This window comes from Anomaloglossus baeobatrachus, chromosome 8 (assembly GCF_048569485.1).
Source record: "Anomaloglossus baeobatrachus isolate aAnoBae1 chromosome 8, aAnoBae1.hap1, whole genome shotgun sequence".
NCBI lineage: Eukaryota > Metazoa > Chordata > Amphibia > Anura > Aromobatidae > Anomaloglossus > Anomaloglossus baeobatrachus.
In genome coordinates this window covers 218,867,841-218,883,881 of record NC_134360.1, presented here as the reverse complement: position 1 = coordinate 218,883,881, position 16,041 = coordinate 218,867,841, and the positions used below count along the sequence as shown (strand labels likewise).

General features: G+C 52.9%; 1 protein-coding gene across 1 annotated transcript in view; it reads left to right on the top strand.

Moving 5' to 3' along the window:
• The first annotated feature begins 340 nt into the window (after positions 1-340).
• SPATA1 (spermatogenesis associated 1) overlaps positions 341-16,041 on the top strand; it is a 31,809-nt gene continuing 16,108 nt past the window's right edge. Inside the window, exons 1-4 of the mRNA XM_075320212.1 lie at positions 341-590; positions 3,900-4,006; positions 7,049-7,166; positions 9,574-9,627. Coding sequence (XP_075176327.1) covers positions 534-590; positions 3,900-4,006; positions 7,049-7,166; positions 9,574-9,627 — 336 coding nt within the window. The 5' untranslated portion in view covers positions 341-533. The remainder of the gene's footprint in view (positions 591-3,899; positions 4,007-7,048; positions 7,167-9,573; positions 9,628-16,041) is intronic.

Sequence of the window (16,041 nt, the reverse complement as noted above, 5' to 3'; positions counted from 1 at the left end):
CCTGTCTGCCATGCACACAAGCAGCTTTTCATACAGATTGATGGCACATGTGGCCCAGGGTGCTCTTATCTGGTCGATTTTACTGCAGACTACCAGTGATAGATGTCAGTACCAGGCACTGCTGTATGCATAAGTTCCCGGAGCCAGTCGTCCACAATCTGCCCCAATGTTCTCATCTGTAGCATTACTCTGATTGGTGTAAACCTGAGTCTGTACACACAGCTCTATACAACGTCTCTGGACTTACAGCCAATTTACCTGCCCACAACCAAACCCCTAATTACCAAATTCCAGCCCTGCAGCCGGAGGAGTCTCCTGACTACAGAGGCGTCTGCACCTTGTAGAACACAACAAAACAAAGCGATCGTGTCTGGTGCCGTAGTATGTGGACATTACAGCGAGGTCCTGTGTGTCCAGGGTGGGGCAGCCCCGAGCCCGGATCCTGACAATGGAGATGTGTGACCCCGCACCGGAGACATTGACCACTGATTTACTGTCACGATGAAGAGCTCAACTTTGGATTTTTATTCACCATGGACAGCAATCCGGGTCAAACACCAATGAATCAGACGAGGCCGTCCACTGCCGGGGTGAGAGCGGACACGTCTACAGGATTGCATTGTATTTCATGTGACTGGTGCTGAGGTTGGGTTTCTGGTGGATCCATGTGGAAACGTGTGGAGATGGTAAAACGTGACGTATGAATGGACCTGGCTGTGATTTGGGATCATTGGGTCCGAAAACCAGGTGACCGCGAAATCAAAGCCTAAGTGCACATTCACACACGGCAGATTTACTGCAGACATTTCTGTGACCGTCACATTCTCCTGAATGGATCTTGTAGAAATCAATTTACTTTGCAGTTTAATTAACCCCAATGAGATCAACGGTGATCACCTTCATTTGTTGTAAATCTGCCGGATATGAATATGCAATGTACACGGAGAGCGGCTATATAGATCCCAGGGGATTCCTGCAGAACACAGAAGAAGCCCCTTGACATCGTCCTTTGTCTCCAGCTAATAGAGGGGTCACTTCTGGAACCCCCATTGTACGTCTGTGTGATCTATGTCAACGTTGTGTGAGCCCCGGGGGAGATCCGTTGAGTCCGCTGTACACTCTCAGGAATATTATCCCTTTTTGGACACAGCGTTGGAGACTACTTTATCGTTTGGGTGATTGTTTTGTGTGACCTCGAGGATTCAGACTTTCTTCTATGAATGAAGCCTTGGGAACAAGTTACAGATTAGATGTAATATAAAATCTGGTTTCTTAATTCTTTGAATTTGTTCTGTACAATCGAATGTGAAGCAGCGTGCAAAAAAGGGGGAAAAGTGTCAGGAAAAACATTTTCAGTGCTTTAGGCAAAGCCAAATGTGTCCCTCTCCCCATGAGGAAATCCATAAAGGGCTAAATGTGACAGTGGCCCCAGTCATACAGTGGTGGTCCGCAGAGACGCACTGGTGTACGCTGTGCGTGGTGCATGGTAACTGACTGGAGGACTATGGGGGACATTCATCCAGGGGGACAGTCATCTGGGGAAACTGTCATCGCGAGGGACAGTCATCCTGAAGGACAGTCATCCTGGGGGGCAGTCATCCCGGGGGACAGTCATCCTGGGGGACAGTTATTCCGGGAGACAGTTATCCCAGGGGACAGTCATCCTGGGAGACAGTCATCCCGGGGAACAGTCATCCTGGGGTTTAGTGATACTGGGGGGCTGTCATCCCGGGGAACAGTAATCCCGGGGAACAGTAATCCTGGGGAACAGTAATCCCGGGGAACAGTAATCCTGGGGGCAGTCATCCCAGGGGACAGTCATTCCGGGGGACAGTCATCCCAGGGGACAGTCATTCCGGGGGACAGTCATTCCGGGGGACAGTCATCCCAGGGGACAGTCATCCCAGGGGACAGTCATTCCGGGGGGACAGTCATCCCGGGAAACAGTCATCCCGGGAAACAGTCATCCTGGGGGGCAGTCATCCTGTGGGGCAGTCATCCCAGGGGACAGTCATTCTGGGGGACAGTCATCCCAGCGGGCAGTCATCCCAGGGGGCAGTCATTCCGGGGGACAGTCATTCCGGGGGACAGTCATCCCTGTTGCACCAAGTTTATAAGTATTACATGATGTTTGATGAATCTGGCGTATTTTTAGATATTAGGCTTTGTTCACACTGAGTTTTTTTTCCAGTGGTTAAAAAGTAAAGTTTTCTGGTGGAAACCCTCCTAGAAAACTCCTTCTTTTAGAGTTTTTGGATTTTTTTCCTGCAGTGTTTTTTGCAGCCTCCTGATCGGACAGGGCTTAACTTGAAGCAATTTCTATCAGAAGCATCTTCATGGATCTGGCGTGCACCTTCCTTTTTCCAGCCTGAAGTGTTTAAATGACACTTGAAAGCCTGAATATGTGCACAGGACACTTATACAGTGGATACGGAAAGTATTCAGACCCCTTTAAATGTTTCACTCTTTGTTTCATTGTACCCACTGTAGATAGAAATGAATAGGAAGAATTTTATGAACACATTTTCCGGTGTTTTTAGGAGTGGATTCGATCAAAAAATGCCAGAAGCAGACGCAGTGTGTACACAACCTAAAAGCTACTTTACACACTGCGATATCGGTCCCGATATCGCTAGTGTGGGTACCCGCCCCCATCTGTTGCGCGACACGGGCATATCGCTGCCCGTGCCGCACAACATCGCCCACAGCCGTCACACATACTTACCTGTCCGGCGACGTCGCTGTGACCGGCGAACCGCCTCCTTTCTAAGGGGGCGGTCCGTGCGGCGTCACAGCGACGTCACTGAAACGTCACTGAACCGCCGCCCAATAGCAGCGGAGGGGCGGAGATGAGCGGGACGTAACATCCCGCCCACCTCCTTCCTTCCGCATAGCGGCCGGGAGGCAGGTAAGGGGAGCTTCCTCGTTCCTGCGGCGTCACACGCAGCGATGTGTGCTGCCGCAGGAACGAGGAACAACCTCGTTACTGCTGCAGTAACGAGATTTGAGAATGGAACCCCATGTCGCCGATTAGCGATTTTGCACGTTTTTGCAACGATGCAAAATCGCTTATCGATGTCACACGCAACGGCATCGCTAATGCGGCCGGATGTGCGTCACGAATTCCGTGACCCCAACGACTCCGCATTAGCGATGTCGTAGCGTGTAAAGCCCGCTTAAGACCTCTGTCTGGACGTGATTTTCTACTTTTTATGCCATCCCACCGCCTGGCGTCATTTTGCGAATTTTTGAAAAGTCACAAACCATAAATTGGCCTAAACCTTATTTACATGGCTAACGACACCCGAGATTACAGCGACTTTTTGAGAATGGTGTAAAATAGCAAAAAGTTACAAATTTTTTGGGCAAAATGACGTGATAAAATTTGGGACCTTGGGACCTTTTAACCTCAAAAACCTGTCGCAAAGCCCTAAAAAGCCCTCCATGCCCATCGGTATTTTCCGTGTCCAGCGGCACATGGGGCTTTGTGTAGAAAAGTGTTCAGTTCCCAATAAATCATTATCTAAAATAAAAGTCCTTGGTGACCTTATACCATGTATGTAATTAATGAGAATCTGGGGGTCAGCAGAGTGGGACACGGGCAGACCCCACAGTCAATGGTGCCGTCCTTGGTAATTCCAGTTTTCTTTTCCAGGGCCTGGTGGTCCTTATCTGTAGTATGTCCGATCGGGTAGGGTCTGAAAAGTGAGGAGTCCAAAAACGAAAGGTCCTAAACATGGGAGAGAAAATCTGCAAACTATGGGAAATGTCTTAATGTCTTTTTGAAATGGAATATTGCGTACCTCCTGATGATCTGATGATGGGGGTGGTAGTATGAGTGCATTCGATCTCTGCAGTCATGTGTACAGTATATATACTAATGGCCGTCTGTATTTCAGCTGATCGAGCTGCACGTCTATCTCGTGCCGGAGGAGCTATGGAGCCCAGAACTGAATAAAGCTTCTCTGGATGTGATCGAGAGATTTATTTCACTTGGATTCATCAGGTAAGGCGTCTTTATGTCGTGACCGCAGCATTATGACTGTTGACTTTGTTGATCATATCTATAAAGTGACCCTCCATATTTAAGCAGAAAAAAAACCAGTGTCCTGAGCACGTAATAACACAAAATTTATAAAACTATTATACACCCTTTCAGCAAAAGACATTTTCATATATGAGGACGCAATGGTGAGGGGTTGAGCCGGTCTGGAGATGATCGTAGCCACTCTGGAGCTGATCGCAGCCGCTCTGGAGCTGAGACGGTCTGGAGCTGATCTCAGCAAGTCTGGAGTTGAGCTGGTCTGGAGCTGATCACAGCCAGTCTGGAGCTGAGCCGGTCTGGAGCTGATCACAGCCAGTCTGGAGCTGAGCCGGTCTGGAGCTGATCACAGTCAGTCTGGAGCTGAGCCGGTCTGGAGCTCATCACAGCCAGTCTGGAGCTGAGTCGGTCTGGAGCTGATCACAGCCAGTCTGGAGCTGAGCCGGTCTGGAGCTGATCACAGCTGGTCTGGAACTGAGACAATCTGGAACTGATCACAGCCGGTCTGGAGCTGAGACGGTCTGGAGCTTCTATAGATACAGAAGGTCTGGAGCTGATCACAGAAGGTCTGGAGCTGATCTCAGATGGTCTGGAGCTGATCACAGCCGGTCTGGAGCTTAGCTGGTCTGGAGCTTCTATAGACACAGCTGGTCTGGAACTGATCACAGCCGGTCTGGAGCTGAGCTGGTCTGGAGCTTCTATAGACACAGCCGGTCTGGAGCTGATCACAGCCGGTCTGGAGCTGATCACAGCCGGTCTGGAGCTGATCACAGTCAGTCTGGAGCTGCTCTCAGACGTTCTGGAGCTGATCACAGCTGGTCTGGAGCTGATCACAGTCGGTCTGGAGCTGATCTCAGACGTTCTGGAGCTGATCGCAGCTGGTCTGGAGCTGATCACAGCCGGTCTGGAGCTGAGCTGGTCTGGAGCTTCTATAGACACAGAAGGTCTGAACGGCCAAACACCAGTGTCCAACACTGGAGAGCGGTCACCTCATAATAATGGTCAATTGGAGTCCTGCAGAGCCAAAGCAATGATGGTCCAAGGTGGGCTCAATCAGGCCGCTCCCCTCTGATGGCCGCTTGTCCTCTAGACAGGATCCACACTTTCCTATCGTGTCTGATTTCTTTCCTCTGTTCCTCTGTTGGCAGATCGTGTAGACATTGGAGAGATCTGCTGAAAACACCCGTGAATAAATTCTTACCTGTTAATATATTATTCCCAGGACAAAACTTTTTTTTCTGCTTTGTATTTATTTTGTTGCATTTACACAAAGAGATGATCGGCCGGTGTGAACATGGAGGTGATCGCTCAATGATGAGGCCTCATTGTCGTATGTTCGGATCGTTTACGCCGAAAGAACAATTGCTATTATTGCAGCACATCGCCCGGTATAATCAAACTGATAACAGAGAGCTAAAGACTCATCAATCAGCGCTCATCAGAGGAGCCATGACGGCGGCAACCAGTGTCACCAAACGCTCCATCAGGCCTGCGAACGAGCACTTAGAACATAAATCTGGAATCTGGCGCCGCTCTTCAGATGCGTTTACACCGGTGTTTATAATAATGCTCCCGATTATCAGCTGTGCATCCCTGCCGGGAATCAGAGCTATCGATTCATCGAAACGTATCATGGCCGGGAGCACATTTCACCAAACAGAAGATATGCTGCCGACAATGTGCTGCCGACAATGTACTGCCGACAATGTGCTGCCGACAATGTACTGCCGACAATGTACTGCCGAAAATTTGCTGCCGACAATGTTACCAATCCCCGGCTGCAGTTTGGTTTCAAACACATCTGTACTCTCCCTTCCTACACCCTGCGCTACACTGCGCGCGCGGCTCCCGGTGCCAAGATCGCTGCAGCCAATCACTGAGCTCACTGATGGGCTGCAGCGCTGTGGATATGGTGTCAAATATGCAGACAATCTCAGACACCGGTAGCAGCGACAGTCTCATTGCTGGACCCCAGGTGGACAAGGAAAGTCTCAGAAACAAGCTGTGCCTGGGGACCAGTCTTTCTGGACTAGGAAAACCCCTTAAATGATTGCTATGTCCACACATACTTAAGGCCCCGTCACACACACAGATAAATCTTTGGCAGATCTGTGGTTGCAGTGAAATCATGGACATATTGTTCCATTTGTACACAGCCACAAACCTGGCACTGATTGTCCACAATTTCACTGCAACCACAGATCTGCCGCAGATTTATCTGTCTGTATGACAGGGCCTTTAGTGCTGGTCTGTGTGAACAGACCTGTAAACGAGCAGGGATTGTCTTGTAGATAGCGAATCAGCGCTCACATATGGTAGAGATTTGCCTGAAGCCCCCCCATAGATAGCGGTCAGGCTGTGATGTCGTCTGGTCCCTCCATAGACAGCAGTGCCTGCTCTTCCTTATGAGACGGCTGTGAGACTCCTCAGGCGGTGGCTTATTTAATTTCATAGAGACCATAGCATCGGTCGTCCAGTATTGGACACGTCGGATCCTTAGCCCCCCACAAATGACTATCCCGTACACGTTAGCCGTCGGCTGAGCGCGCAGATGTTGGTGGCTTCGGCTGACGTCGGTTTGATGTGGATGGAGACCTCCAGGCTTTGTGCAGAGTTTCTTGTTTATGGAGCCGGTCTGAATAAACGCGTGCGAAACTCTGAGAATTTCCATTATAAACCCCTCTGCTGCTCGTATTTTCAGTCTTTTGATGTTTTTACCATTTGAGGTTTTAAAAACGTCTTTTAGGCAAAAAAGGAAAGTGCAGTTCTGTTCTATGGAGCAGATCTTGGGGGAATCCATCCCAAACTGGGCACTGTCCAATTAAAAGGCTGCAAATAACACTTTAGACAAAATCTCCTCCGATAGCCCCATTAAGGAGTTGGATTCCTTTACTGGTTTGCAATAGGAGAGTGGGCGCTCGTAAACCAATGGCCCCGGACACATCTGGAGAGGCCGGTGACTCCCTATGGCGGGGGGCTTCCTTATAACTGTCAGATCTTTTTCAGGGTGCTTCCCGATATGACGCTGTGGACCCTGAGAGAAAACCTTGCGGAATTCCTGGGGGACGGCGCCGTCACAGACAAGTTTGTGTTCCTGAAAAGTGTTGGCAGCAGCCTGGCGGCGGTGAGTTCTGTGTTACTGACATACACGGGTCTCTTCTTGCGTGGATTTTCTCACTTCTTGGTTGATGATTTTATTTTTGGGCGATGTCATCTTTCTCCGACCGTCATCCATCTGGCCGGGTGTTATCTGCTCCTCGTCATCCCCTGTAGTTTGGGCCCCCAATATATACACTCAGGGGCTCCAATTACCCCTCTTTTCAGTGGATTTTCACACTGTGCTCACTCTGTGGAGTTACTGGGACAAGGTTACAGTTTTTGCCGTCATGTCGGCCCTGTCTAGGTTGGGCTGAGGAGCTTCACATTATTCATTGTGGTCAATCTCTTTCTGCCGCCCGACAGTCCTGGGACTGTGCAGGTCATAAAGGGATGAAACGCGAGTTCTGGGTACACGTCCCTGTACAGGGTGGGGGCTGAGGTGGATCACATAAACACTTAGAGGGGTGGTCTTCTCAGAACACTGCATGAAAATACTAGCATTACATGCCAGCCATTCAAATGCCATGATGGTCTCCAAGCTGACTGATAGCGGGGATCTTCAGGTCATCATAGGGCCGCATTACGCCTTTAATTCAATTGCATTCCACTCGGCTCCCGCTCTGCTGGAGTGTAAGGCTAAGTTCACATTTCCGCTAAAATCTATCAGTCACAATCCGCTGCTCTTGTAAACAGCGGAATCCGTTTAGCGGATTCCGCTGCTCCCATAGACTTGTATGACCAGCGGATTGTGACTGATGATGCTGCGTTGCACCCTCCGCCCGACTGATCAGTCGTGGAACGACTGACCGCCGGGCGGGAGGAACGCAGCATGTAACGTTTTTTGAGCAGCGAGATCCGTCGGATTTCGCTGCGCATGCTCTCTGGCTCCCTGCACACGTCACCAGCTTTGGTTGGTTACCCGATATTTACCCTGGTTACGGTGCAAGGAGCCAGCGCTAAGCGGTGTAGGCCCGTAACCAAGGTAAATATCGGGTAACCAAGGTAAACATCGGGTGCTTTGCTGTTACCCGATATTTAGGCTGGTTACGTGTGCAGGGAGGCCGACACCTCCCCGCTCGGCCCCGCCCCCTCCCGCACTCCGCACATGTATGTACACACACACACACACACACACCTGTCCCCAGCCATGCAGACAAGCACTGACACCCTCGTCTGGCCCCGCCCCCTGCTCGGCTCCGCCCCCTCCCGCACTTTGCATGTGCACACACACACATACATACATACATACATACATACATACATACACACACTCACTCACTCACAGATACACTCACCTGTCCCCAGCCATGCAGACCGCAGCACTTCCACTGACATCCTCAGCGCCTGGCCCCGCCCCCCGCTCGGCTCTGCCCCAGAACTCCGCCCCCCGCACACAACGGAATCCGACAAAGAATTCTGTTCTTTGTCATCCGTTGTACAGCGTTGAACAGCGCATCAGTCACATGCGTCAAGCGACGCATGTGACTGATACAAATCAACGGAAATGTGAACTTAGCCTTAGCCGAGCGTTATGTTACTGTCATGCCACTGTGATCCGATCCTGCAATAACAGTACAGCCGCGGAGGACACGGCGGGTGCTGCGGAAGAAATGGAGGGAGTAATCTCCCTATCTCCTCCACTGTCAGCTGATGCGATTCTTGCACTGCACTTGCAATACACCAGTGTAGTGCGAGTGCAATGCAATGTTTCTCTCGCACCCATAGACTTGTATGGGTGCGAATGAAAACAAATCAAATTCCACCCGCAGCATTGTTTCCTTGGTCCGATTAGGGCTGACAAAAAAAATCACTCATGGGAGTGGCCCCATAGAGTAACATGGGTCCAGGTGGAATGCAATTTTTTTTATCGCATTCCACTCACTCCGTTTTTCTCGCTGTGTGTGTTCAGCCTTAACCCCACATTCTCCAGGCTTATCCTTGTATATACACTTGGTCCACTTATAAGGAATGTGCCTAGCGTCTGGTGCCGGTTGTGCCCGGGATACCGGACAGGTGAACTCTCGGGTCGATCTGTGCACTACCTGGCGTCACAATTCCTTCTGTCATCCTGCAATCCTTCATCCTGGCAACAGGACTTCATTGTTGATGGCCAAATATTTGCAGAGTTTCCCGGAGATGCGATTTCACAATCGTTACACAACTCATCTCCTCCGTGCAGCGGTGACGCGGATTTCTCCATTGCTGTTTCTGCAGAGGGGCGGAGGACGGCGGCGTCTCTGCAGATTCATTATTACACGCTCCGATCTGCATCTCATTATGTTATACACAAAGTGAATAAAAGAAACAGAAATCTGAGCTCCGATTAGTTGCATTGGGAATGGGAGCAGATTTGGGGATTTTCTTGCACTTCTTATACACAGGTTGTGATAATTTTCCATCTCTTCTGGATATTCCTGTATTTTTATACACAGGTGAAGTTGAGGCAGGAATATAACCTGAAGCTGAAGGCGTTCGCTCCTCCTTATGTAAGTAGATCTCGCCGGTCACTGTGCAATGTGCAGCAGACACTCACATATAGAGTTCTTCGCTCGCTCACTTGATGGGTCACAAGTACAGGACATACGTGACCTGCATCCTACTGATTACAATAGTAAATGGAAAAAAAGTGATAGAACCTGGAGGAATAAACTTACAAGAAATATCACAGCCCTGTGTTATTAACGTAGCATTGGTGTAGTGCATACCTCCCAACTTTTAAAGAAGGAAAAGAGGGACAAAGTTTGCGGCGCGCGTAGCGCGGCGCGGCAAATTTTTAGGCCACGTCCCCTAACCACACCTATTTCACAGTCACGCCCATATCCACTCCCCATCCACACCCATTCAGCACGGACACGCAGGCAGCCGGCGGGCCTCCAGCACGGACACGCAGGCAGCCGGCGGGCCTCCAGCACGGACACGCAGGCAGCCGGCGGGCCTCCAGCACGGACACGCAGGCAGCCACAGTGAGGCGGCCGGTCGCCCGCACAGTGAGGCGGCCGGTCGCCTTCACAGACAGGCGGCCGGCCACCCGCCTTCACAGACAGGCGGCGGGCCGCCCGCACAGAGAGGCGGCCAGCCGCCCGCACAGAGAGGCGGCCGGCCGCCCGCACAGAGAGGCGGCGGGCCGCCCGCACAGACAGGCGGCGGGGGGCGCCCGCACAGACAGGTGGCGGGCCGCCGCACAGAGAGGCGCGGGCCGACCGCACAAAGAGGCGGCCCGAACAGAGAGGCAGCCGGTCGCCTTCACAGACAGGCGGCCGGCCACCCGGACACACAGAGGCGGCGGGGGGCGCCCGCACAGACAGGCGGCGGGGGACGCCCGCACAGACAGGCGGCGGGGGACGCCCGCACAGAAAGGCGGCGGGGGACGCCCGCACAGAAAGGCGGCGGGGGACGCCCGCACAGACAGGCGGCGGGGGACGCCCGCACAGACAGGCGGCGGGGGACGCCCGCACAGACAGGCGGCGGGGGACGCCCGCACAGACAGGCGGCGGGGGACGCCCGCACAGACAGGCGGCGGGGGACGCCCGCACAGACAGGCGGCGGGGGACGCCCGCACAGACAGGCGGCAGGGGGGCGCCCGCACTGACAGGCGGCGGGGGGGCGCCCGCACAGACAGGTGGCGGGCCGACCGCACAGACAGGCGGCCGGCCGACCGCACAGACAGGCTCCGGCCGGGGGTGAGGGGGGAGGGAGGGAAATCAGCGCTGGGGAGATTAGTTTACTGTACCAGCAGCAGCACAGGCAGCGCTCCTCTCTATGCCACGTCTACTAGGATGGTAGGAGGGAAAAGCAGGGAGGCGGAGAGAGAGTGGGTGGGCGGAGCCCGGGAGCCGGCCGTCCCGCCCGTGGCAACGGGACAAACAACGTAAAGCGTGAAAGTCCCGCTGTATCCAGGACGGTTGGGAGGTATGCAGCATGTTAGAACGTGTATATAAGATCCCACTGGTGGTGGCCGCAGCTTATAGGCCCCAAATCTGGTGACAGGTTCCCTTTAAAGTGAACCTGTGAGGTGCAATATGCACTCAGAGCCAGGAGCAGTTCTGGGTACATATTGCTAATCCCTGCCTAACCGTCCCTGTATACACTAGCATAGATAAAGAGATCAAGAACAAATATTTTTAAAGATCTTATATCTTATGCTAATGAGCGCGGGGACTAGTCACAAGGGCGTTACTTCACTTGGCTAGTCGGCTCGCATAGCATGTTAGCATGTTATTACGCCCCTGTGTGAGTACGAACACGCTATGTGAGCCGACTAGCCAAGTGAAGTAACGCCCTTGGGACTAGTCCCCGCGCTAATTAGCATAAGATATAAGCTCTTTAAAAATACTTTTTCTATAGATGCCTTTATCTATGCTAGTATATACAGGGACAGTTAGGGAGGGATTAGCAATATACACCCAGAACTGCTCCTGGCTCTGAGTGCAGATTGCACCTGATAGGTTCCCTTTAAAGGGAACCTGTCACCAGAAATTTAGCAAAAAAAATAAAAGATTCCCCTCTGCAGCTCCTGGGCTGCATTCTGGAAAGGTTCCTGTTGCTATTGTGCCCCCTTTGAGACCTAAAAAAATACTTTATGAAGTCTTACCTTTTTGTATGCAAATCTGTTTTTATGGTCACGGGGGCGGGCTGCCTGGCGTCCGTTATTCCCCCTCCTGCCGCTGTACGCCGTCCCCCATTGCTCATTTCCATACATGAGGACGCCTTCCTCATGTAACTGTCCTCCTGAAGTTTTGTGCATGCCCAGTGCCACTCTCGCGGGACTGAGCACTGTGCAAAGTGTGAACGCTTTTGAGGTGATTGCGCAGGCGCGAGATTATGGGCGGCGCTGTGATTGTCATCAGCAGCGTCATCCAAGTACCCACCCATAATCTCGTGCCCACTCTTCTCACTCTGCCTCCACCGTTATGCGCAAGCACTGTCCATATGAACCATGTTACCTATTACCGTGGGCGCGAGATTATGGGCGGCGCTGTGATTGTCATCAGCAAAGTCATCCAAGTACCCGCCCATAATCTCGTGCAAGCAGTAATAGGTAACATGATTCATATGGCCAGCACTTGCGCATAACGGTGGAGTCAGAGGGAAAAGTGCGGGCACGAGATTATGGGCGGGTACTTGGTTAACGCTGCTGATGACAATCACAGCGCCGCCCATAATCTCGTGCCTGCGCAATCACCTGAAAAAGCGTTCACATGCGCAAAACTTCGGGAGGACAGTTACATGAGGAAGGCGTCCTTGTGTATGTAAATGAGCAATGGGGGACTGCGTAAAGCGGCAGGAGGGGGAATAACGGACGCCAGACAGCCCGCCCCCGTGACCATAACAACACATTTGCATACAAAAAGGTAAGACTTCATAAAGTATTTTTGTAGGTCTCAAAGGGGGCACAATAACAACAGGAACCTTTCTAGAAGCAGCCCAGGAGCTGCAGAGGGGAATCTATTACTTTCATTGTGAAATTTCTGCTGACAGGTTCCCTTTAACTGGTAGGGGAGCCAGGATAAAGCAGAGCTGAAGCTGTTGGGCAGCTAGGACCCAGCAGCTCCACAGGCAGGAGACCACTGATCGGTAAGCTAATAGAAGTCTGCAGATGTAACTCTGCATAGGTTATTACTGGCCAGTGCTATCTGCAGGAGAGAGAAGTGCTGATTGCACGGTCTCCTCAGCTTCCTGACTCCCCTGTGTCTGCAGCAGTGAGAAGCCGCACAGGGGGAGTCAGAGAACAGCTGCAGAGAAACGCAGGCTTCGGGACTGGGGATGTCCGCTCTGGGGGAGGCGGGGGTCGGCTCTGCTGCAGGGGGGGGGGGGTCGGCTCTGCTGCAGATGTCAGCACTGGGGGAGGGGGGGGTCGGCTCTGGTGCAGGGGGGGGTCGGCTCTGCTGCAGGGGTGGGTCGCTCTGCTGCAGGGGGTGATTCATACCTCAGCAGCAGTCACAGGAGTTTCAAGGTGCGCGCTCGACTCTGTAATGAATAGAAGGGAGAAACAGCGAGGCGGGGCTACAGTGGGTGGGTGGAGCCCGGGACAAACAGCCTCACGGGCGGGACTCGGGATCAAAGGCTCAAAAGAGGGACTGTCCCGCTGTATCCGGGACGGTTGGGAGGTATGGTGTAGTGTCACTTCTGGCACTACTGTATATTTGTATCTCAGCAGCAAGTGGGGCGGGGCTTTGAATCTCAATAGGAAGTGAGGGCAGGGCTTTGTATCTATACAGGAAGTGAGGGCAGTGCTTTGTATCTATACAGGAAGTGAGGGCAGGGCTTTGTATCTATACAGGAAGTGAGGGCAGGGCTTTGTATCTATACAGGAAGTGGGGGCAGGGCTTTGTATCTATACAGGAAGTGGGGGCAGGGCTTTGTATCTATACGGGAAGTGGGGGCGGGGCTTTGTATCTATACAGGAAGTGGGGGCAGGGCTTTGTATCTATACGGGAAGTGAGGGCAGGGCTTTGTATCTATACAGGAAGTGAGGGCAGGGCTTTGTATCTATACAGGAAGTGAGGGCAGGGCTTTATATCTATACAGGAAGTGAGGGCAGGGCTTTGTATCTATACAGGAAGTGGGGGCAGGGCTTTGTATGTATACAGGAAGTGAGGGCAGGGCTTTGTATCTATACAGGAAGTGAGGGCAGGGCTTTGTATCTATACAGGAAGTGGGGGCAGGGCTTTGTATCTATACAGGAAGTAGGGGCAGGGCTTTGTATCTATACGGGAAGTGGGGGCGTGGCTTTGTATCTATACAGGAAGTGGGGGCAGGGCTTTGTATGTATACAGGAAGTGAGGGCAGGGCTTTGTATCTCTACAGGAAGTGGGGGCAGGGCTTTGTATGTATACAGGAAGTGGGGGCAGGGCTTTGTATCTCTACAGGAAGTGGGGGAAGGGCTTTGTATGTATACAGGAAGTGAGGGAGGGCTTTGTATCTATACAGGAAATGGGGGTGGGGCTTTGTATCTATACAGGAAATGGGGGTAGGGCTTTGTATCGCTACAAGAAGTGAGGGCGGGGCTTTTTTTTTTTATATATATATATATATATATATATATACTAGAAGGTGGCCCGATTCTACGCATCGGGTATTCTAGAATTTACGTATTGTGTAGTTAATGTATGATTTTTCTTATATATATATAGATGTTGTTGTGTGTAGTTACCAAGTGTTTGTGTAGGGCGCCGTACATGTTCTGGGTGTTGTCTGGGTGTGGCTGGGGGTGAGAGCGGTGTTTTTTGTGTGTTGCGTTGTGTGTGTTGCGTTGTTTGTGGAGCGCTGTGTGTGTGTGTGTTGCGCGGTTTGTGTGGGTGTGGGGTGTGTGTGTGTGTTTTGGTGGGAGGTATGTTTTGTGCAATGTGTGTGTTGTGCGGCATGTGCGTATATTTGTGTGTGCCGCGCTGTTTCTGTGTTGGGTGTCTGTGTAGGGCGGTGTTTGTGGTTCCCAGTGTGTGTGTGGTGTTGTGCAGTGGGGGGAGGTGTGCACCCCCCATCGTGCTCCATCCCCCATGCTGCGCACCCCCCATCGTGCTCCATCCCCCATGCTGCGCACTCCCCATCGTGCTCCATCCCCCATGCTGTGCACCCCCCATCGTGCTCCATCCCCTATGCTGCGCACCCCACATTGTGCTCCATACCCCATGCTGCGCACCCCCCATCGTGCTCCATCCCCCATGCTGCGCACTCCCCATCGTGCTCCATCCCCCATGCTGCGCACCCCCCATCGTGCTCCATCCCCCATGCTGCGCACCCCTCATCGTGCTCCATCCCCCATGCTGTGCACCCCCCATCGTGCTCCATCCCCCATGCTGCGCACTCCCCATCGTGCTCCATCCCCCATTCTGCGCACCCCCCATCGTGCTCCATCCCCCATGCTGCGCACCCCTCATCGTGCTCCATCCCCCATGCTGTGCACTCCCCATCGTGCTCCATCCCCCATGCTGCGCACCCCCCATCGTGCTACATCCCCCATGCTGCGCACTCCCCATCGTGCTGCATCCCCCATGCTGCGCACCCCCCATCGTGCTCCATCCCCCATGCTGCGCACCCCCCATCGTGCTCCATCCCCCATGCTGCGCACCCCCCCATCGTGCTCCATCCCCCATGCTGCGCACCCCCCATCGTGCTCCATCCCCCATGCTGCGCACCCCCCATCGTGCTCCATCCCCCATGCTGCGCATCCCCCATCGTGCTCCATCCCCCATGCTGCGCACCCCCCATCGTGCTCCATCCCCCATGCTGCGCACCCCCCAACGTGCTCCATCCCCCATGCTGCGCACCCCCATCGTGCTCCATCCCCCATGCTGCACACTCCCCATCGTGCTCCATCCCCCATGCTGCGCACCCCCCATCGTGCTCCATCCCCCATGCTGCGCACCCCCCATCGTGCTACATCCCCCATGCTGCACACCCCCCATCGTGCTCCATCCCCCATGCTGCGCACCCCATCGTGCTCCATCCCCCATGCTGCGCACTCCCCATCGTGCTCCATCCCCCATGCTATAATAGTTCTCCTATTATACTCAGAGAGGAGTATAATAGGAGGACTATAATAGGAGCAGTAGTCCTGGGGGGAGAGGAGTATAATGCCGGCTCCCTGCACATGTGTACTGGGAGCCGGTGTACGCTGGTAACTATGATACACATCGGGTAACTAAGGGACCTTAGTTACCCGATGTGTATAATGGTTACCAGCGTTCACCGGCTCCGTGACGATCCCAGCATCGCAAGGGTATGTGTGGCGCTGCTGGGATCCTGACGGAGCTGGTGTACACTGGTAACTATGATACACATCGGGTAACTAAGGGACCTTAGTTACCCAATGTGTATAATGGTTACCAGCATTCACCGGCTCCGTCACGATCCCAGCAGTGCAAGGTTATGTCTGGCGATGCGTGCGGAGGGCCGGGGCG